The sequence below is a fragment of the Acartia tonsa genome, chromosome 4 (assembly GCF_053477335.1).
Source record: "Acartia tonsa isolate MP-2025a chromosome 4, ASM5347733v1, whole genome shotgun sequence".
Classification (NCBI taxonomy): Eukaryota; Metazoa; Arthropoda; class Copepoda; order Calanoida; family Acartiidae; genus Acartia; species Acartia tonsa.
In genome coordinates, this window is record NC_137263.1 from 21991306 (window position 1) to 22014435 (window position 23130).

The 23130-nt window shown below is 35.2% G+C and overlaps 2 protein-coding genes across 16 annotated transcripts in view; one reads left to right on the top strand and one right to left on the bottom strand.

Annotated features, from left to right (window-relative positions):
* RhoGAP19D (Rho GTPase activating protein at 19D) overlaps window positions 1-10312 on the top strand; it is a 64118-nt gene extending 53806 nt beyond the window's left edge. For 6 of the 15 annotated variants that reach the window (XM_080156924.1, XM_080156931.1, XM_080156933.1 and 3 more), the window contains 10 exons: window positions 669-784; window positions 1273-1477; window positions 2388-2759; window positions 3131-3965; window positions 4511-4666; window positions 4950-5203; window positions 5673-5919; window positions 7284-7727; window positions 8103-9160; window positions 9538-10312. In XM_080156924.1, the coding sequence (XP_080013050.1) occupies window positions 669-784; window positions 1273-1477; window positions 2388-2759; window positions 3131-3965; window positions 4511-4666; window positions 4950-5203; window positions 5673-5919; window positions 7284-7727; window positions 8103-9079 (3606 nt within the window). In that variant the 3' untranslated portion in view covers window positions 9080-9160; window positions 9538-10312. Of the gene's footprint in view, window positions 1-668; window positions 785-1272; window positions 1478-2387; window positions 2760-3130; window positions 3966-4510; window positions 4667-4949; window positions 5204-5672; window positions 5920-6407; window positions 6443-7283; window positions 7728-8102; window positions 9161-9412 lie in introns of those variants that run through there. The other 9 variants (XM_080156930.1, XM_080156935.1, XM_080156926.1 and 6 more) reach the window with 8 other exon arrangements.
* A 7342-nt stretch (window positions 10313-17654) lies between these two features.
* LOC145316443 (zinc finger protein rotund-like) lies at window positions 17655-21731 on the bottom strand. Its single transcript, XM_080156939.1, has 5 exons — window positions 21496-21731; window positions 20974-21183; window positions 20111-20360; window positions 18479-19077; window positions 17655-18113 (listed from the first exon to the last, which is right to left on the bottom strand). Exons 1-5 carry the CDS (start codon window positions 21568-21570, stop codon window positions 18036-18038), a joined length of 1212 nt encoding a protein of 403 aa, XP_080013065.1. The 5' UTR covers window positions 21571-21731; the 3' UTR covers window positions 17655-18035.
* Window positions 21732-23130: the final 1399 nt, after the last annotated feature.

The window sequence follows — 23130 nt, forward strand, 5'->3', positions numbered from 1 at the left end:
GATAATTTGAAAAAAATGACTAAGTCCCCCCGCAGGGTTGCTTGTAAGGGGAAAAATTTTTGAAAAAAATAACATGGTCTCAAATGATTCCAAATTGCCTAATTCGGCGAGAAATGCAATAAAATTTTTTTTTTGTGGCGGCGGAAAACGGCGGCGGACGGCGGGAGCGGCGGTCCCGCCGCCGTCTTAATTCAAATATTTTAAACTTACCAACCTAAAAAGATTTTGTTTCAATATCTTCAAAATCACAGAAGAATTACTGTATTTAAGATATACCTTGATAAACGATAATTTGAAAAAAATGACTAAGTCCCCCCGCAGGGTTGCTTGTAAGGGGAAAAATTTTTGAAAAAAATAACATGGTCTCAAATGATTCCAAATTGCCTAATTCGGCGAGAAATGCAATAAAATTTTTTTTTTGGTGGCGGCGGACGGCGGGAGCGGCGGTCCCGCCGCCGTTTTTTTTAAAGATACCACTAGTTGGGGTAATTAGTGACCCAGCCCAAAAGATTTCATCCAATTATCTCTAAAACTAAGGGAGTAGCATCCAAAATAAACTGGCTGGTATGTCGTGTGACGAGTCACCACATTTCCCCCCCCCCTTTATCGGTCATTGTCTTCTCCCTTTATAACCATTGCATCATACTAACAACTAATTTATATTTTAGCCAAGCTTTGAGAAGGCGGGCTCCGTTACAAGTATGTTAACAGAGGGAGGAGGCCTGAAGGAAGGATATCTACATTGTAAAGTTGCTGTTCTAGATGGAAAGAAGGCTAATGACAGGTATTTTTAAATTGAGAAATTATAAAAAAATTTATCAAAGTCTCCACACTTCTGTTCATCTGCACTTATTAGAAGCGAAGCGTTATTTTTTTGGCTTCTTTAAATGATAGACGGCTAAAACTTTTTGTCAACATTCCCCTGTGGGAGTGATGGGTTCGGATCTCGGTCTAAACCGTGCCATAACTAAAGACGTTAACAGTTTAACCTACAGGTGCTGTGTCAGTTGCTAGCCATTAATTGTATGCATTGGCCTAAAAAAGGTCAGATTCATTACCATTTACATTTTGGCTTTCAAACTAAGTTCGTGCAATCAAAGGGTGGGTTGTCTGCAACAGTTGTACTCTTAATGCCTTGGCTCAACTTTTAAGGTTTTGCTCTATGGTGTTAATAACCTCCTTTCCCCAGAGATATAACCTAAAATTCAAAGCAGTTAGGTAATGATTTTATCAACGAACCAACCTTAGTTGAATCTGTAATTAATCTTTTAGATCTTGGAAATCTGTGTATGCCGTGCTGAAATCCAAGGCGCTGTACATGTACAAGGACAAGAAGACGGCCCAGGAGAATCTGGAGGAGTTTGAGGAGAAGCCGGTGAAGCTGGCCGAGTCAGAGGTGGAGGTGGCCAATGATTACACCAAGAGGAAGAATGTATTTAGAGTCAAGACTGAACAAGGATCAGAATATTTATTCCAGGTAATATTTTACAACAAGGATGTGGTAGGTACCATGAAAATATTTTTACTTACAAAATTTCCAAGATACTCAGTATTCAGGGATCTAAAGGGATAAGAAAATGGCCGATAAATTGATGTACATACATTCCAAATTACCCCTTCTGTAGATTACAATTAGTAGTTGAAATGTTTGGACACTCAACTAAATGAACCATCCTATCAAAACTCAATGAAAGTCTCAAAGGTTGTTAAGCAAATGAATAAGAAAACGTTATTATAAGATTTTTGGGACTAGTGTAATAAACAGCTCAATGCTCCCTCCCTCCCTGCTAAGTATTTGTTAAAATAGTTTTTCGTCTCTTTTATTGTCACACATACACATTTTTTGTTCCTTAAACTTTTTAAAGTAAAAAATGATGTGAAAAATTATTAGAGCTCAAAGTGACGCGGTCTGTTGATTTGTTCAGTTTTCTGCAACCACTCATATTTCATTATTTTTCTATCACTGATTTTGGAAATTCATGCTAAGTTTTTCAACATTTTTTACACCTTCTATTGAATATTATGTTCATTTTCTAGTGGGTATTTCCTTAGAGGCATTTAGGAGCTCTTGAGGGAAGAGGGGATATTCATTTTTAGGGGCTTTATCCCTGAGGGGGGGAGGGGGCAATGGCAAGGTGATAAAAAAGCTATAAACAATCTCTGGACCCAAAAGCAGCTTCACTTGATGAAACCTTATCAATTCAGCAATTATTGTTCGATACAGACACCCCTAGACAGCAAAATCGCAATAGATAAATATATATTTTACATCCTAAATCTGCTTCTTTTTTTAAAATCAAACTTCCTAGTCTATAGAAACGTGAATTCATTTTCTGTTCTATATATCCTACCCTACATGAAAAATATATTTTAATCTAAATATTTAGGCTGAAAATGAACTGATGATGAAAGACTGGGTGAAAACCATAGACGAGGCCGCAATGGCTGTCATCATTGACGAGAGAAAAGACAACAAGCTGAAGAAGCTGGCATCATTCCGCAACAGATCACCCACAGGACAGAGCCCGGCATCCAAACCGCGGAAACCCTCGGGAGAATCGTTACAACCCCTGGTCAACAAGGACAAGAAGAACTGGAAGGGGAAGATGGTGAAACAGTTGAAGCGCATGGGAGGTGGTGGGGGTCAGGGGGGACCACCTGGATATCCTGAGGGGGGTAGCATTGGTGTGCCATTAGAGGAGTGTCCTCTTGCATCTGAGTATACAGATTGTGATCTCATTATTCCATATTTAGTAAAGGTAAAGATTAGTTTTTCCTAGTTTTTCTCCATATTTAAAAACTGCTAATGGAGTTACATAGATTTTATAGGCCATTCAATTTCAGTTTTGCAATATTTTTTTTATCGTTCAGCATTTTCATTAACTATCGGCTAAGCCCCTAGCATCCATTGATTTTATATTAAAAGTGGCAGAGAGAGGCTAAAAAATTGCATAAAATCATCCCAAAACTTGCATCTGACAATAAAATAGCTTGAACCATCACATTACCTATGTGAAGCTTACGTAAAAAAACATATAACCCAATCGGTTAAGTAGTTATTGAGATCTTAAGCTTCCGACGAAAAACCTACTACTTTATATTATAGGATATGACTTTATTAATGTTTCAGTTATGCTGTGATATTGTGACAGAGCGTGGACTGGAAATTGTTGGCATTTACCGGGTACCCGGCAACAATGCAGCCGTCAACTATCTGACAGAACAAATCAACAAAGGAGTTCCATACTTCCAGCTGGACGACACGCGGTGGCAGGACGTCAACGTGGTGTCAAGCCTTTTAAAAATGTTTTTCCGTAAACTACCAGATCCGTTGTTCACCATGGAAATGTATTCGACCTTTATTGAGGCCAGTAAGATTGAGCAGCCGGCTAAACGGCTGGAGGCTTTACGGCGACTAGTTCGAGACCTGCCAGAAATCCACCAGGAAACGCTAAAATATCTCATCAAGCATTTATGTAACATAGCTGATAATTCCAACACAAACAAGATGGAGGTTCGAAACCTCGCGATCGTATTCGGGCCTACGTTAGTGCGGACCACAGATGATAATATGGTGACCATGGTCACGGATATGTCTCAGCAATGCAGAATTATCGAGAGCTTACTGTCCAACTGGGAATACTTCTTTGCCGACACCGAGGTTGAGCTGGAGGTGCGGGATTGTGACGCACACGAGGCAGGTGTCCAGGTGACGGGCTCCAGCAACCACCAGTCGGTCATGCTGGCAAACCTGCACAAGTTGGAGGATGCTGGCAAGCTCAGCTCCCCGAAAGGTGATGTCTCGGCCAAGGATATTGTGTCCAGTATCATATCCGCGGCCAACAGGAAGATAAAGAAGACAGGCAAGAAGGACGCCAGCGCTACAGACCTGGATGAGCTGGCGAATCAGTCCAGGAATGACGAGCTTTCAGATTCTAGAAGAGACTCGGAATCTGTAATTCATGGTAAGTTTCATGCAAGTAAAATGATAAGTTTAATCTAAACGATAACTTAATAGCTTAGTTTTAGAAATGTACTTATTATGACTGGCAATCCCCAACCCGCCCAATTTTTTTACCCATATTCCAAATCCGCGATTCGGATTGTATTTTATTGTTCTTTAACTACAAGTAAACTGGTTGGTAGGATTTAAAGTTTTTTTGTATTTTAATTTCACAGTAGCTTTTCATGCTTTTTTTTAGATTAGGTTAGGTTAAGCAAGGGTTAGAAAATAACTCTGTAAAGGTATAGAATTTTTTTTATTTGTAAAAAGACCTTTGAAAATATTTCTAGAATCCACAATCCGAAAATCTGCACTCCATGGATTAATCCGCTTTTTTATTTGGTGGATTTTTGTAAGAATTCGAATTCCAAAAAAACTCGGCGGATTGCCAGCCCTAGTACTTATGTCATAAAGATAATATGAAATGTCAATAACTTAAACTCTCGTTATTGCTATTTTAAACTAAATGTTGTTTTTATAAAATCCATTCAATTCCAAAAATTGTAGGTGCACTCCAAATAGCGACCGCAGTACCTGGTTTGTTAGGCCCCTTCTCCACCCACAGTGCCACCTCGAGTTCGCGGGGGTGTAGCACGCCCCCAACACCCTCGGAGGATGCCAAGACTTACTCCAGTAGGAGAGGCAGCAGGGACTCATATTCAGGTAATCTAGGAAACTTTGATTTAGATTGGAATTATTGTGAAATGTTAAAATTATATATTTACCTTCTACATTTTCTCAAGTTAAAAATGTTATCTTGTTAGGTGTTATTTCCAACACAGAAAACTAAATAAAAATATGTAAATGCCCGTTTAGATTTTTGATTTTATTTATTTCATTCACTTATTTTCAATTTTTTTTTATAAATAGGTACCTATAAGGTTTGAATGAGTTTTAAAAATTATGACAATTTTACTGCGTATATTAAAATAATGTTACGTTTCAGGTGACGGCCTAAAACGACGTGGAAGCCTGCCCGTAGCACAAAACAAGCGGGGGAGCATCAGCTCCTACTCAGCTGTTGTCACCAGCACAAGCAAGTCTGGCAGGGACAGTTTGACCGTCGCCGCCAACAGCCACGAGGCTGCTGCCCACCACCGTGGTGTTGACCAGCACGGAGATCAGGTGATGGAGGAGCCACCGGTTATTGTTCAGTCAGGCACTGAGGCTATACGCAACGGGGGAGAGGGCAATCAACAGGTTTGTATTCTGTAAAAAATATCAAAAAATAATGATAATGATATTATTCAATAATACTTGGTTGTCGGTTGCCCTCTGATCTATTTTGGTCTTTAATGCTCTTGTTTTAACTTTACTAGCAGAATAGAATACCTATCGATTAAATTAATAGGTACTATAATATAGGTTTTAAAGCAAAAAAATATTTAAAGTTTCACAATTATAAGACGCTATTGACTTTTTAAATCTTCATATGTAAAAATTTCTCCTTGTACCGAAAGAATTTGCTAACCACTGGAGTGATTGCTTTCCATTAATCAAACATTGTGTTTTTTTTTATAGTTTAGGAAAAAGAGGATCAATAAGAAATATTAGCCTCGTTCTCTCTTCTATTTAAAGCAGGGCTGGGTAGGACAAAGTCCTATTGGCGAAGCTGCTAGTTGAGCTAATTAAATCTTACTTTCAATTTCATGATTTATAATTTTCGCAGGTGATCCGAGGCACCCTTTCCCTGGTGAACATGAACACCACCAGCAGCAACAGCATGCACGAGGAGTCCTCCAGGCTCTCAACAGGATCAACACAGCCACAGTACAAATATCCATTCGAAACCTATACAGGCCTTCAGGAGGCACAAACACAAAGGATAAAACAATTTGAGGCTGAAACCAAGGCAATGATTCATAGAAGTGTGGAGCAGTCATCATCTAGAACCAGTATTGATGAACAGATCAACAGTAAGTCAATTTTTAACACCAATTATTTAAGAAAAAGTATTTGACAGGGAAAAATTGATAGATTCTTACATAAATTTATCTTCATTTGATTTATTCAAGCCATTAACCCACCAACCAAGTTTATTAAAATTAGACTTTTTTAGGGCATATTACTCTTTTTTTTCCTAGTTAAGACAGAAAAGAAAATATCAGGAGTGTATATTCTGCACGGGGGTGTGGGAATAAAAGTATGTGGGAGGGTGGGAAAAATGAAAATAATAAAAAATACTGAAAACATTTTTCTCCTCCTTGATGAAAAAAAAACTTGGAAAATATGTGAGAGGGATAACAAAAGTGAATAAAATAAAAAGTACTAAAATTATTTTTCCATTTTTTACCCCTCCTTAGGGAAAAAAAACTATAGAATACACCCCTGGAAAATACAAAAATAGAGTTTAGAAAAAGTTTTAAAAAATTGCTTTTGTTTAAATAAAAATTTCTTAATTAAGTGCACAAACGCAGCCTGCAGAACAAATGATTATCCGTAAGTTGCTTGGTGTGTAACTGTAGTCCATATCATTATTAATCAATTATTGTCAATAACAATTTCCCTTTTAAATAGAATAACATTATGTTTGTCTTATGTGATTTCCCTTTTTAAACAGAATATTAATATCAACATGTTAGGATTCCCAGAGAGACTGTTTATTTCTCCAGTCCCCAAAGTTTTATAATAACGTTTTCTTATTCGTTGGCTTAATAACTTTGGGGACTTTAATTTTAATTGGTTAGTTTATTTAGTTGAGTGTACAAACGTTTTAACCAATAATTTTAATCTACAGAAGGGGTAATTTTGTGTATCATCTTAAGATATACACATCAATTTATCGGCCATTGTCTTATCCCTTTAGATCCCTGATGGAATCCCTTTAAGACAAAAATAAATTCCTGTTATCATGAAAACTAACAGAAAAGCGCGTCGTTGTGCCCATTAATGTTTAACCCTTAAAACAAAAGCTCAGTTTAATAATAATTAGTTAATTATTTATTAAGAAATGTTATAGATGTTTTGATGTTTTTGAAAGGTTAATTTTGTGTAACCCTTTACTAACATGTTTCAACCCAAACTAATTCAAACAAAAATCCATTTAATCAGTAATTAATTATTTTCTACTTCATTTAAATTGAAATTGAAAAGCAGAGTAATAATGTTATTTATGTTTGAAAGTTCTAGTTTTAGTGACAATTTTTTCTCTTTAGACATAATTTAGAATTTTAAAAATATATTTAATACCTAATTGATTTTTTCAACAGCTGATTGTTAGAAATAGTTTAACGTATGCTTTAATGCTATTTAAGTAAATTTAAAACAATATTTTATTTAGATGAAAGAAACTCTCCAGTACTGGGTAGTTCAACACCATCCAGCAACAACCATTACCACCAAAAACGCTCCTACAGCACCGGCCATCTTCTCACGAGCATCACCACCCCCGTGCCCGACACAGACCCGCTGACCGGCGGAATCCTGCTGGAGGAGCACTACCACACTGACGTGTATGACCGGGTGGGCAGTGTGGAGACGACGTACCTGCCCCAGTACAGGGATACAGCTATATCCAGCATGCTTAACATGGACCAGGCGCACCACCTACCAGCAGAAATACTACGCGCGTTTGATACTAACAAAGTTGCGGCGCGCGGAACACTGCAAAGGTTGAAGGTCCGCAGGTTGGACAGCCTGGAGGGTCAGTCCAGCAATGGCAGTGGCGTTGAGACAGTCTTTGAGGCGGAGGACTTTGAAGATTTACCTGAGTCAGAAAAAGATGGTGAGATTTGTTAGCATAAAATTCAATGATATTTCTATTGTTTTTAGTTATTGAAAACCCTAATTTCTTAACCTCTTTGCTGTAATTCATAGTTTTACACTATAACAATTGAATATTATCCGTCTGTACAACTCCTAAAATACATTCTCTCTCACTTGCAGATGGCCCAATAACTCGCCTGTAATACATATTTATAATTGCTGTTAGTTGATTAAGCCTTTATCACATAATTTTTTTCCGTAGGTACTAAAGTTTATTGCTCTGTTATGACACAATAGAATCTTGTTCTTCGCTTCTTTAGTATAAAATATAAATAGATCTTTTTGTTTACATAATCATGTAATGAATCAACTTAAGACATCTCTCTTTTTTCAGCACTTGGCATGTTATCTGCATCCTTTGACAAGAAACTAAAATTTTTACTTGACCCCGGATCCGTGTCTGACTCCAGCTCACTCCACTGCTCCGAATATCCCAGAGATGACACCTCAACCAACAGCGAGGCTAACAACAGTGAAACATCATCTCAGCATCAGCAACAAAATTGTGAAGATAACGAGAATGAAGACAGTGATCCAGTTGAGGAAGGCAACCAAGTTCTTGATGAAGATTTCATGGAGCAGCTGGTGAAATCTGGCGGCACCAAGAAAGATTTGGATGATGTGAAAAATAGTTTGCTCAGAAATAAAAAGGTGAAACGAACAGGACGGGTGGATAAGTCTCAAGAGCCGGAGCTGCGAAGGACTCCAAAACCTGGAACTTCAGGCGCCAGCAGCAATAATGCTACCCCTACTTCCAGATCACAGCTCGTGCTACGGCAGATCAATAACCGCAAACCTCTCAAACGATCGGACAGTTTGACTAAGAAAGAAAAAACCGAGCTCAATCTTAAAACAAAAGAAGTTGAAAAAGAAAACAAAGTTACGAAGTTAAAAGAACAGTTTGAGGCTAAAAGTCTAATGCACGCCCAAGCTGCAGCTGCCATCACAACCCTCATCACCCAGCCCGTAATTGCATGCAATGCCAAAAAGTTGGACGTCAACAAAATCCGCAAAAAGTTGTCGGACAGCCGGAACAACCGAATTAAACGGCGGCACACCGTCGGCGGCACCAAAGACTTTCCCGACAAGCTGATGAACCGGGTGAACCAGGAAAGGTCGGATCAGTGCTGGGACAGGCTGGTGCCCTCCCTCTCTGTCCAAGAGGTGAAAGCCAACCAAGGAGAAGAGGAGGATGAGAGCAGCAGCTTGTACCACGCCAGGATGGAGGAGTCAGATGAACGTCGTCTTTCATTGCCAGATTATGGTAGACTTGTTGTGGACCAGGACCAACACATTGAATCTCATGTTTAGTTCTATTCATACTGAAAATAATAATTGTCCAGCAATAATACCTAGCATGTTATCTGTTTCTAATTTACATATTTTAGCATGGTAAAATATATTTTCTTATTGTAATGCAAACAAAACAAAAAACCTTCTCAACCTCTCTTCAACAATAATTTCAATTTTCTTAAGTATTGTTATTTAATATTTAGAATGACACGTAATCTGAACAATTTTTATGCGCTCAGATTTTCACATTATTCTTGTTCTAGCATTTTATTCATAAAATTCAGATTTATTGAAAAAGCTGAAACTTTTATTCTTTTTTTTTGTAAAATGTTTGACTTTAAATATGTTAAGTTATTCACATTTCACACAAAAGAAATAAAATATTAATTATATTTTTTCTCAAAATATTGCATCTTTATTAGGTATGGTTTTATTCTTTATTTATTTCATCTTTTCGGTATCATCATACTTCATAGTTATTTATACTTTTTCGGTTTCTGCTATATTTTGTTTTTATGTTTTTTCTTACCCTAAAGTTTATTAAAAGAACAACATATTATAATGGCATTTTCTATAAGTAAGAAAGATAGAAAAATATGGCTGATCCATTTATTTATTTCACTGGATAGGATATAGCACCTGAAGAAAAACTACTTTGCTTCTATCTTTTCAATGGCGGAATATTCGTTTTGATCCTATTGTTCAACACTGGAGGCAACATAGTTATCTTCTGGTGTACTATCTCTATCCCTATTATTATTGTCCAAAACTGTTTGTAAAATGATCTTATCTGTGATAAACTTGTATCCAGGGTGAAAAGGCTATTTTTACTATTTTTGTATTATTGTTTCAAAATCTTCAGAATAGTTATTTATCGCATCGTATTATAAACAGCTTTCCGCAGATATTAAAATGAAGATTAAAACCAGTCTTTTTATTCCCAAGATGCCAAAGGCACGGGTTTATAAAACTAATATTAATTTTATTATTTTTATTTTAATATTAATATTTGTGAAAAATTGTCTATAATTCGATGTTAAACATGATTTTTTCAGTATGGCTGAGAACCGGTTCTAATCCAGCGGACATTAATCGGTTTCGAAGCCATACTGGAAAATAATTTGTGCCTGGTAACCCAATTTATATGTTTGTAATTATAAAGTGAACACATTATTGAAGTCTTAACCTGGATATAAAATGTTTAATAATTTTATTATAATGTTAAATATCAATACAAGTGATGTAAACTTATTTGTTGTTTTTTGTCAGACGCGCCAGCAACTACTCTATAATTAGTAATGTACGTTAGTCTGCATGCATACAGAAAATATGATTTTTTGCTTATATTTAGGATAGACGGCTGTAAGAAGTAGACATAATGTATCCAGATGGTCCATCTGACCCCAAAATTTATCAAACATTAAAAGTCGGGCCCCTTGCCGCACCTTAATCGGTCGAGGGGGGGGGGGGGGCGTTCAACGCCCCCCCCCCTTCAATTATTTCAGTTCCTATTAGAGCTAAAAAAATTTGTGCAAGTCCCCTGTTTGATAATGAACTTCCGACCTTTTATAAGTCAAAGTCAATTTTCGCTTCCTTCACCCATTTATTTAACAACTTTTGTTTTTAGGTCCTTTTTTTACTTAAAAATTTCAAACGACTGTAATTTTCTTATTTTTAAAGCTAGAAGAACAATTTTTTTACAGAAAATGTTTATCTATATATAAATTTTACATAAGAAATATCAAAATATAAATTTTAGGGGCCGCAGCTGTACTTGGAAGCTGCCAGCCGCCGCAGTCGGCGGGAAAACGGCGACGGATCTTTTTGGAATTTTGATACGTTATGTAGACATGTAAGAAAAGCTTAAGTTTAAAATTTGAAGTCTCTAAGTCAAAAATTGCGGCCATAGGAGCCTTTTAAGGATTTCTCGAGGATCAGAAACTCCAGGATCATATCTGGAACCTGAAAGTGACTTGAATACCTGTATTTCTTATAAGGATGTACTACTAGAGGATATTTTAGTATTTTGGTATGATAAAATGCTTTGTTTTAGTCAAAAACAAACATTTGTGCTCTTTACCTGGATGACCCTGCCAGGTTGGCTGGCATCCTCTGCCCGCCAGGATGGAGATATTCAAAAAATTCCAACTCTCAGTTATGTGTCATACCCATACTTAAAAAGTCACGCAGTTTGGGCTCTTTATCTTTCACACACAGAAAATGAGATAGAAAAAACGGAGGGGGGTGGGGGCGTTCAACGCCCCCCCTTATCGACCGTTAAGGGTTAAATAATTAAGCGATGAAATTTTTCTAAAGAATATAATTTCTAGAAGGCTAACTTAATCCTAAGTAATTAAACTATTCATAGCTAACGTATTATAAGTTTTGTCATGTCTTCATACTATACTAGGAAATATACTTTTACTCAATATAATTTCCCGAAGAAAAGCTGAACCATAATGCGAACTAAATGAAAAAGTTATGCTTTCTCCTACCAAAATCCGTACACAACTACAACCAATCACATGTGTATTGGTAACGAGTCTGGTTGCTGTCATGTCGGGGTCGAGTCTGGTCCAAAACGCGTTATACTGAACTAGAGACGTTAAAATGGTCCCTTCTGATACATGACACTAATTGTTAGAGTAGGAGAGAATGCCTTTGCCCGTAAACAGGAGAAACCCATTATCTTGCAAAGTTAGGACTTCCAGGAAAAGGTCGTGCAATTACGGGGTTGTTGTCTGTTGGATGTTACTTAACCTAGTATAAAGTGATAAAGTATTGCATCTCATTACAAGCGGAAGTTGCTATGGCTTCTCTAGATGATAACTTTAAATCGAAGAAGAATCTCGCCCCAACGAGGTAATTGACTAGGTAAATGAATGATTTTTTTGTTGAATGAAAGGCCAAGTTCATAGTCTAAAGGGTGTTTGTTTGAAAAATGCATCTTTTCACTTTTTGTTTTTGACATGTTGGCACTGCGGTAATGGATTTATTATTAATTGGAACCTACACCAGATTATCATGTATTATAATAAATTAAAACTTGTAGCTGGCTAAAATAACGATAACCTCTCTTGCTACTGGATGAACGTACTGTCTTTAAGGGATGCCCATAGACTTAAATTGACGCCAATGATTTCCTTGTCATAATATCCACGAAAATTCTATATTCTTTACTGCAGTTTTAAATTTATTGTCAAGAAGACGACTTCAATTTCGTATTTTAATTCTTTAGTCTTAATGTACAAATTTAATGGATGTAGAAAAAACTTGGATAATATTACAGGGGAAAAAATTTCGTCAATTTAAATAGCTTACGAAGCGTGGTACTAATCTAATGGTCAAATTTTTCTCCCCATACAATATAGAGTTATAATTTTTTTTGGGGAAATAGCTCTACACCCGAACCCAAGTAAGTCAGTATCAACAAAGCAGACTTAATTTCAAGTTCAAGCAGAGAACTTTTTGTGTTACACAAAAAAATATTTTAACCATTTTAGCAGCTGCTAAGAAACATTTTACTCTCTCGGTTATTGTTACTACTTTGGCAGATAGACATCCAATTACTGCATGCATAGAATGTATGAAGTTTTTTTTATCCTTTAAGCCTAAAAAAATTAAATCGACCAAGACATGACGATGGAGCATGGCAGGTAACTCTTTTAAAGTGAAAAACACAAAAAGATATTCTTTTTGGAGACTATATTTTTAACATCAAATTTTTATGTGATCTAATTATCTGTTTGATCTGTTTTTTGGTATATTGATTCCTAGGACAGAAAAGAACAATATTATAAGCGAAGCAACTCTATAATCAAGTCCTAAAAATGTAAGTATGTCCATAAACATTATCCTGTATCAAGCAGCTTTTTAACAAATTTACTTACAATTTTGCTTCGACTCTTATACTTTTATATTCTGATAATTCAGTTCAGACAGTATTAATGTCCGCTTGTCCTACCGTTTCAGTGCTTCGCTTTTATGATTGTTGTCATCCTTGTTTAGAGAGATCAATGGAAACATACACCTGACGTACGAGAAAGAAGCAAAAACAATTGGCCATGTAAATTGTAAAAGTAAAATAATGTATAATTTTCTTAGCATAATCCTTATACTAAAGTAACAGGATGTTTGTGTGTCTGTACCGAGGGATCTCGCTAACCGCTGAACCGATAAGGTTCTTCTTAACAGGGTATATTTTATAGGTCCCGGGAAGGTTTTTAACTTTTTTGGGAAAGGGTACCACCACCCTCCCAAGAGAAATCACAAGAAATTTTTTTTACGTTTCTTTATTTTAGAAAGAGAGTTCAACGTAAACATAAACGTCAAACGCAACATAGACATATTTTAAATATAAAAAAAAACATTTAAAGTGCCACTATAGGCCTCTAGGGGCGTAGCCGCTAGTACTCTCATAAAATACTAAAATAAAGTCAACTTATTGTCATTAAGTTTATTTTTTTACAAATACTTAATCCTTTGTGATAAAAATTATGTTATTCTAAATCGAATAAGAGGAAGTTAGACTTAAAAATAGCATTTGTTAGAAAAATGACCTAAAGTTTTGTTTTTAAGAATAAACATTTGTCATATGAAACAAGAAAACTTAGATTTAAGATTTTTATTAAAGCGAGTTCTGATTCCTATTACAACAAGGTATAAAGTAATAAGCGAAGCATCTCTATCAAGTCCTTAAGATGTAAGTATGTCATCAAACAGTATCCTGTATTTAAGAAGTTTTGCAACAAATTTATTTACAATTTTGTTCAAACTTATACATTTATATTCTGCTTATTCAGTTCTGATACTGTACAAGTGTTAATGTTCGTTTGTCCTACCATTGCTGAGCCTGTCTTTTATGGATGTTGTATGCCAGTTAAAGCGATGCAATGTAAAATATTTCTGAAGAATAATTGAAAAAAATAAACAGTTTTATAATTGAAATAACTTTATTTGGATAAGGTTTACAAATATAAAAAGTAATCTATAAAGATAAATGTCATCATCATCATAAAGCCAACCTTTCATTCAATAGCTTCATCATAAGAATTATGGTGAGGAAGCAAATAGTGCCTAATAAAAAATTACGTCATACAATACAAATGACCAATGTTAGTCCAATATACATATTGACCAGTGGTGAATTATATTATTGGTCATTTGTATTGTATGACGTCATTTTTTATTGGAAACAATTTTTTGCTTTATTATGGTTAGATTCTTGCATACAGAGTAATTTTTAAAGCTGAAGCAGCTTATAGTGCGTCATAAATGACGTCATAAAATACAAAAGACCAATGATAGGCCAGAGTACATTTTACCATTAGTCAATATGAATGTATACTGGCTTATCATTGGTCATTTAAATTGTATGACGTCTTTTTTTATAGGCACTATGTATAAACTGCTTCATTAAAGATAGCCATTTTCATCTAATAAAATGTGTATTAGCCTATGTGGTAATTTTTTTTGTTATTCGGTCTTTTGGTTATTATAGAACTAAATCTTTTAAAAATAGGCTTATTGAAATGAAATATTAATTTGTACATCATTTGAAGATATAAACAAAATGTAAATAATGTGTTGTTTTAGATCTTTCAGATCATGTAGAAGAATTTAGACTAGTTAAAGTTGAAGTTTTAGTTATTTAAAGACATGTGCTTATGATTTTTAACCCAAACAAATTCGTCTATAAATAATTAAAACCTTTGGTGATCACAAAGTTTATTTTATTCTTGGTTATTCAAGAAACACAGAGAGAGGAGAAACGGATCTACTGCAGTTCACGGTAAAATATTTCTGGTTACGAATATCTCCAAAAATCTTTGAATTTTCAAGGCTGCTAGTTGCCAAAGGGCTGAACGTACATGTCATGCCCGCACCATGTTGAGCGGCATAAAAAGGCCTGCAAATAATCGGAATAGCCAAGATCCAACGATGCACAGGGGAAGCTTTGCTGAAGAAACAACGCATAAAATAAGTCTTTTTTTGCGCATTTATGTGCACTGCGAGATAACAGTGCATTTTTAATCAATGGCTATTTCAGATTATTTATAGGCCTTCTTTTGTCGGTTAAAATTCTGTGCGAGCAAAATCTATACATCCACCGTTTGGCCGTTAGCAGCTTTTAAAGTTCATAGATGTTTGGGGGATATTCGTTACCAGCAACATTTTACCGTGAACTGCACTCGACCCGGTGAAACAATTGTAACAAGTTTAACATGACAATTATTAGACTCAAGATCAGTTCCACATACATACAGTCTCAGAACAAATATTTCAGGCAAATAAGTTTTTTTTCTTCAGGTAAACTTTTATTTTCTATTCAGGGACAATGCATCTGAGGAAAAACTATTATATGACAATGGATGTATTATTACTTGGATCTTACACCAGCTTATCATGTACTCTAATAAATCTAAACTTGTAGCAGGCTAAAAAACATCTTACTGGTTGAACGAACTTACTAATAAATTAAGGGGGAAATAGCAACCTAAATTGACAACAACTTTTCCCCTCTCATAATATCCACGTTTATTCTACATCCATTTATTTGACAATTTTCAACCAGTTAAAAGTATCAAATAGTTATTGTAGCAAGCTGTACTCAAAAACTATTACTTTTCCTATGCAGATACATAAAAAGATGACATTAAAGAGTTCTTTTCAGATGCATTATCCCTTTTCCCTGTTTTTTTCACATTTAATTTTTTTCAAAGAAAATGTCTTGATAAAATTTATCACTATAATGATATCAAGTTTATTGTTTAATTTGCCTAAAATATTTCTAAACATTCTAATTAGGTTTAAAAGATAAAATATAAATCTAGATAAAAATTAAATGTGGATAAACTGAAGAAGCTTTCCAGAGTGCCTAAAAAAATGACGTAATACTGGCCTACCAATGGCTAATTAAAATGGATACTGGCCTGACATAGGTAATTTAATCTGTGTATTTACCTATTATTGGTCATTTGTATTGTATGACGTCATTTTTTTTACATGAACTATAAAAAGCTTCTCTGAAAGTTGGTACAATGATGTCCCAAAAAATTTGTACCACCAGTCTTAGTTCTAAACATTTTTTTCAGTCTTGTAATACAAAAATCACTGGTAAAAAGATGTTTCACAATTTAAGGTATTAATTAGTTTTATTTTAAAAAAGATGAATTTCAGTCTTTGCTTTTCATTAGGCGATAAAATAATTTTAATCTCACATATTTTTAAAGATTATTTTAATTATATCCAAACAACTTTTTTAATGAGTAAGCAGAAGCACCTTATAGTGCCTAATGATAAATGACGTCATACAATTCAAAAGACCAATGATAGGCCAGTATACATTTAACTATTGGTTATGTATGCTGGCCTATCATTAGTCATTTTGTATTGTATGACGTCATTTTTATTAGGTACCATAAGCAAAAATATGCAAAACATGTGAAAAATTTTAATAATATATCCAATTTTTAGTATTAATAAAAAAAACAATATTAGTTTTAGAAACTATAACTAGGTAAATATATAATGTATATAATAAGTGTATTGCTTAACATTATCAGTCTTACAGACCAGACTTTTAGGTTATATATAATATATATATTGAGCTATGCCCGTGCTTTCTGACAAAATAGAAGAACAAAGCTACAAAAGGGTTTTAAATGTACAAATATTTTGTTTTTCAATAATTTTTCCTTTGTAGCTTTGTTTTTGGAAATATATATCTTCAGTATCGCTTTGAAACCGATTAATATTCGGTGGATTACATCCGGTTCTCAGTCCTACTGAAAAATTATGTATCGCATCGTATTATATCCAGTTTTCTACGATTATAAAAGGTACACTCATAAGATTAAAACCAGGTTTTTTGCCCGTGCCTTCAGCATCTCAGGGCTAAAAATACTGGTTTTAATCTTATAATTGTACATTTTTATATCCGCGGAAAGCTGTTTATAATACGATGCGATAAATAACTTTTATTATATGAATTAATTACAATATATTTAGTTCAGGTTATAATATTATTTTATATAATAAACAAATTTCAAACAAAGATTTGGGAAAAATAACATACTAGCTTTAAACAACATAATAAAATATTCAAGGGTTTTTATATCAATATTTGATATTTTTGTTGTTTTCTTCTTATTTTACAAAGATAAAAAATAATATATAATATCAAACAGATTTTAAAAAAATCTTTTATAAAGCTGAGATATGGTTTTACCTAAACTACAGCTTTAAGTTATAAATAGGTTTTCTTTCATTTTTTTATACTCTTTTTAGAGTTGTTGGTTTTATGTTTCAGCTCAAGATTAAAAAAGTCATTTTCTTTCAGAATATGGCAAGATTCAAATATGTTTATAATAGAAGAGGAAAAAAGTTTTTTTTAGTTTGGCTATGAAATCGATTAATATCCGCTGGATTATTACCGGTTCTATGCCATAATGAAAAATCATGTATAGCAACGTATTACAGACAATTTTCTACAAATATTAAAATTGAAAACCATAAAATGATTACCAGTTTTGTTAGATGAGGACCTTGGCACCTCAGGGCTAACAAAAATTGTTTAAATCTTAATATTTGCGGAAAGCTGTCTATAATGCGATGCGATAAATAACCATTACAGTTGTTTAATTACTTCTTTTACTTCCTATGATACATTACTAAATATGTAATAATATTTCTCCTAGAGGCAGTTAAGGCAAGCTTAAGGTTGTTTCTTTTTTTGGAATTATTTAGTTAATTTGCAACTGTCTATAGTGCCCTAGCAAAATGAGGATTGATGTTACTGCTTTTGGCCTACCTGTTCTATTGACATCAGGAAATACCCTACACCCCATCTCTTTTCTAGGGGGTTTATTTCCCCTCCCCTTTCTCTTTCCCTCTACTATGACGTCAACAGAATTGGTAGGCCAAAACCTTTGGCATCTATCCCCATTTTCCTAGGGCACTAAACAATGCTTCGTTAATTTTCTTGTTTCTTTTCTCCTGAGGAATATTCTCTTATTTGGGATAGAGAGATTAAACTTCCATACTTTACTTCCTAAAATAGATAAAAAAAAAATTAAATTTATTTTCAAAAATAAGTTTGATAATCTTGCTTTAATTCATTTCTATTCATTATTAAATTAACTAATACAGAAATTGGTACCTATTGTATTTTAATGGATGTTGAATATACGTGGATATTACGACCGGGGGAAAATTTTCGTCAATTTAGGTCAATTTAGTTCGTTCATCCAGTAGGAGGGGATAGGGTAAATGGGATGATCGTTTTTTAGCCAGCTTAAAGTTTCACTTTATTAGAATGCATGATAATCTGGTGTAAGATCAAGTAATAATGACATATGAACGTGCGTTAAGGTTGACTTTGTTGGAAGCTACGATACGGAAAAATTGTTGATGTACCTGTCCCCCGTTATGTCTGGAGAAGTGTGAAGTGGCGACATCTAGTTCCAGAGTCTTGCTGTCAGTAACAGCCGTTACAGCTGTCGGCGGCGTGGCAGAGTTTAGAATTGAGAAGGTGCTGCTTGCAGTTCTTGGGATGTCACTCCAAGGCGGCGTGTATGCCGACACGTCGCGCGGATCAGCCGTGTCGCTGAGCAGGGCCGAGGTGGCGGCAGCTGGAGTGCTTACACCACTGTTGCTTGTGTAGCTGTACACCGCCGCCATGGGATCAACCTTGGGCCAGGAGTAGGGATCTGCCATGAGGCCAGAGCCGGCTGTCTGTGTGCCCGGCGCTATGATGGGGTTGCGCTTGTCCAACCGGTCCGAGTGCTTCTGCATATGCTTGGCCAGGTAGGTCTCCTGGGTGTAGCTCTTCCCGCAGTACGAGCAGATGTGGGTCTTGACGTGTTTAGAATCTTTGTGTTTGGGAATGTGCTCCAGGAGCGCAGCCTCCTCGGTGAAACATTTGTAGCAGGAGTTGCACTTGTAGGGCTTGTCTGTCTGGTGACATCTGGAGTGAGACTGCAGGTTAGACAACTGGGAGAAGGCCTTCGTACAACCTATAACAAGATTCATTTTGAGAAATCAAATAAAAAATGTTTGCGTAGCGTAGAAAAATGGGGATAGATGTCACAGCTTTTGGCCTACCTATTCTATTGACGTAATAGTAGAGGGTAAGAGAAAGGGAAGGTAAGAGAAACCCCTTAGAAAAGAGATGGGGTATAGGGTATCTCCTGACGTCAATAGAATTGGTGGAATAGGTTTGCACAAAAAGTTATCAATTTATAAACTTGAATGAGATCTAATATTGAATTTATTCTTTTTGTGCATTTTTGATATTAAAAGTTATGGAAACCTCACATCTGGAATTTTTTGCTGTGAAATTTTAAATAGTTTTTGTTAAACAGATTTCTGATATGGGTCAAGATCTAACAAAAAGTTAAACGCATTGATTTCCTGTTAATTCTCAGAATCATTTGTAAACTTTTTTGTTATTTTTTAATTTAACATGTAAGATTCTATGATTTATTAGATTAAATCATTCAATAAGCTAAGATCTTTTATAAAACATTCATCTTTCAAGCCACATAGTGCATCAGTGAATTAAATCCTATTGTTAAAAACAAATTTTGAAAATTGAATACCAAATTAATAATATTCATGCTAGACGTTAAGAAGCTTGTATAGTGCTCATAAAAAATGACGTTATACTGGCCAGAGCTACCATTGGTGAATTAAAATGCATACTGTCCTGCTATTGGTAATTTAGTCTGTGTAGTGTATTGGCCTATCATTGGTGATTTGTATTGCAAACCGTCATTTTTATGGGCACTATTAAAGTGCTTCAAAGGTTAAATAAACATCCAACCTTTTGAAGACCACCGTTGTTGAGTTGAAGCAGGTTTTATTTATATTAGGAGGGAGAAAACAAAAAGGCTTTAAACAAAGGTATAGAAATTAATAATATGTATAGTATGAAGCAGTTTATAGAGCCTAATAAATTGACCAATTGTAAAATGTATACTGGCCTATCATTGGTCATTTGTCATTTTCTTTTTAGAAACTATAAGTTGCTTTGTATTGTATTCTTACCTGGAATCCTACACTTGTATGGCTTATCCCCAGTGTGTGTTCTGATGTGTTGTTGAAGATGTGACAGCTGAGTAAACTTTCTCTGACAGATCTCACACCTGTATGGCTTGATACCAAGATGGATGCGCGTGTGTTGGGACAGGTAGGAACTGTTGGCGAACGCCTTGTTGCATGTGGCGCACTTGTAGGGCTTCGGCTCCCGCATGTGCAGCTGGGTGTGCAGCTGCAGGTCAGCTTTACTTGCAAACAGCTGAAAAATATTGTTATTTATTATTTACTAGCATCTAGGAGCTTTTTATTCAAAGAGGCAGAGAGGGGCTAGAAAAATACCGTAAAGCCATCCCAAGACTAAAAACTCAAAATAAATATATAAATACTATCACAAGAGCTATGTAAAGCTTACTCAAAAAGGAGAACTTAATAAGTATAGTAGTTATTGAAATCTTAGGCTTGAGACAAAAAATATTTGATACTTTATACTATAGGACGTACATTTGATTTTACAAGTGAAAAATGGTGAAAACACATTTTAAACATATTACATTTTGTACTTATTTTAATAAGACAATGGACGATAAAGGGAATAGTAGCATTTGCAATGTTGCGTAAAATTGTGAGCAAGCTTACAGTCAAATGCGATTATCAAGTCTAACTGTTCTTACTCGCATAGTATAATTAAACGCATATTTAAAAACAGTTTGACCTAATTAGAGCATTTGACTGGAATCTTACTCACAACTTTACGCAATGTTGCAGAAACTACTATTCTCTTTTATATCATTCAATGTTTTGTTAAGTCTTTTTCTGTGGGAGGGGTAGAGCCTATATTAGTTGTCATTATTTTGAAATAAACTTCGCTATACCTGTGGACACATTTTGCACTGGTATTTCCTCAGCCCAGCTCCAATCTGACCCATTCCCATCTGACCGGTTAGCCGCGGATTAATTGGCTGCGGCACCACCAGACCCGAGGCCGGTGGAGAGAGAGAGGTCGACGATTGTGGCCGTTGGTATCCAACTGCCGCAGCTGCCTGCATAGACTCCTGGCTGCCAATGTCCATGCCAATTTTTGACTTAAAGAACAAAAAGAAGGTTAAAAACGGTGTATTTTTTGTCAGCAATGACAAACAATACTTTAAAAATACTTTGGATTGATAGGAAAACCCGATATTATTTATAAACTACCCCTCGCCCCCCTCTCTCAATGTCTTCAAAACAAAAATTAAAGATGAGTTGCTTTTGATTCAATTTCATTGACATAAAAAGTTTAATATCCTAACATAAAATAATAGGTAGCCAAGGACGCCCAAGCTTATTATTGGGCGAAGGGGGGGGGGGGAACACCCTCCTTCCTCCGCCCCTTTAGGTTGTATTTATTTATTTACCTCAATTCCATTCCACATGTATGCCGGATGTATGGAACTTGTCTCGGGATTCATATGCTCTGCAACCACAGTCATCCAGTGGGCCAGACCACCCTGGCTTCCGGCCCCGCTGCTAACAACATTGTTGTTCGATATGTTGCTGCCGCCGCCGCCGAGGTTTGTGGACGCGGCTGTTGAGCTGTTGGCGCCCGCCAAACCGCCAGAATTTTGTTTGTCTCCAGTTATTCCGCCCCAAAGTAGCAGGGATTTCTGAAAAAAAAAATATTTAAATTAGTTTTTATCAAACTTCAACGTCTTTTAATTTTTTAGGGATTAACAAATCTAGAAAAAAATCAAATTTATTTACATTTTACAGCTCTGAAATGTTATAAGTGATGTATCAAAGTTAACTGTCATTCTTTTCATGATATGTTGTTGAACTTATGGACAAATTAGTAGTTGTACCTTAACAAAATGGATTGATTATTACTTGAATTTTACACCAGATTAACATGTACTCTAATAAAGTGAAACTTGTAGCTGGCTTAAATACCCCTCCTCTCCTACTAGATGTATGAACTGACCAATAATTTGTGTCTATGATAACAACCTACAATAAATTTCCATTACCAAAAACAAAAGTTAGAAAAGCAAAGAAAAATTTACAGTCCATTGTATTATCCCTTTCCAGAAACACATTTTTCTTAATTAGAGAAAGTTTCAGGTATAAAAAGACATAGCTAACCCTTCCTATATGACGTTTGTGTATGTGTGAGTGTGTATGTGTGTTTGTGTGTGTGACTTTTGAGGACGTTTTCCACCAGATATAGATGTAATTGATTATACCCAAGAATTCAGGTTAACAGAAAAAGCCTTAAAATTTTAAGTAATTAGCCACCTTTAAAAGGTAGCATGTAACAGGGATCTAAGGGATAAGACAATGGCCGATAAATTGATGTTCATCCACAATTAAGATACAAATTCTGTACTTTTGTAGATTGTAATTATTGGTTGAAACGTTTAGAGACTAGCTTAATGAATCAACAAATTAATATTCAATAAAAGTCTCCATTGTTGTTAAACCAACAAATAGTTATAAGACTTTGGTGACTAGTGTAATAAACAGTCTAATGACCTATTATATCAACTAAAGTTATTTTATAATGCCTAATGTTTGTCATAATGTCTACGTAAATATCATTAAAATTTGCTCTTATAGCTTATTGATAATATGTCAGCTATGGCCATTAATTTATTGCTAATTATTAAAATTCCTTCTAAAGTTAAGTAGAGTTTAAGTCATCCGTGGACACTTTTTATTACAGAAAAAAAAAGTCATCAAAAATTGTAATTGTTATACGTGTAATTTAAAAATTTTAAGTCGGTATTACATCAAACTTTTTTATAATTGGCACTAGCGGTTTCGCCCCTAGCCTCTAGGGGTTTTGCCCCAAGAGGTATGATTAAATCTTTTATTGCCTACCCAGCCGAAAAAAATGCGAATGGATCGCAAATTTTCACGAATAAATGGCGAATTCGCAAAATTCGTAAAAATTCGTAAAAAAAATGGGGAGGGATTTTTTTTTTTGGGGGGGGGGGGTGGTAAGGTGTCCCACCCCTTAAGAAAATAGCCTAAAACCAGCACAGGACTAGTAG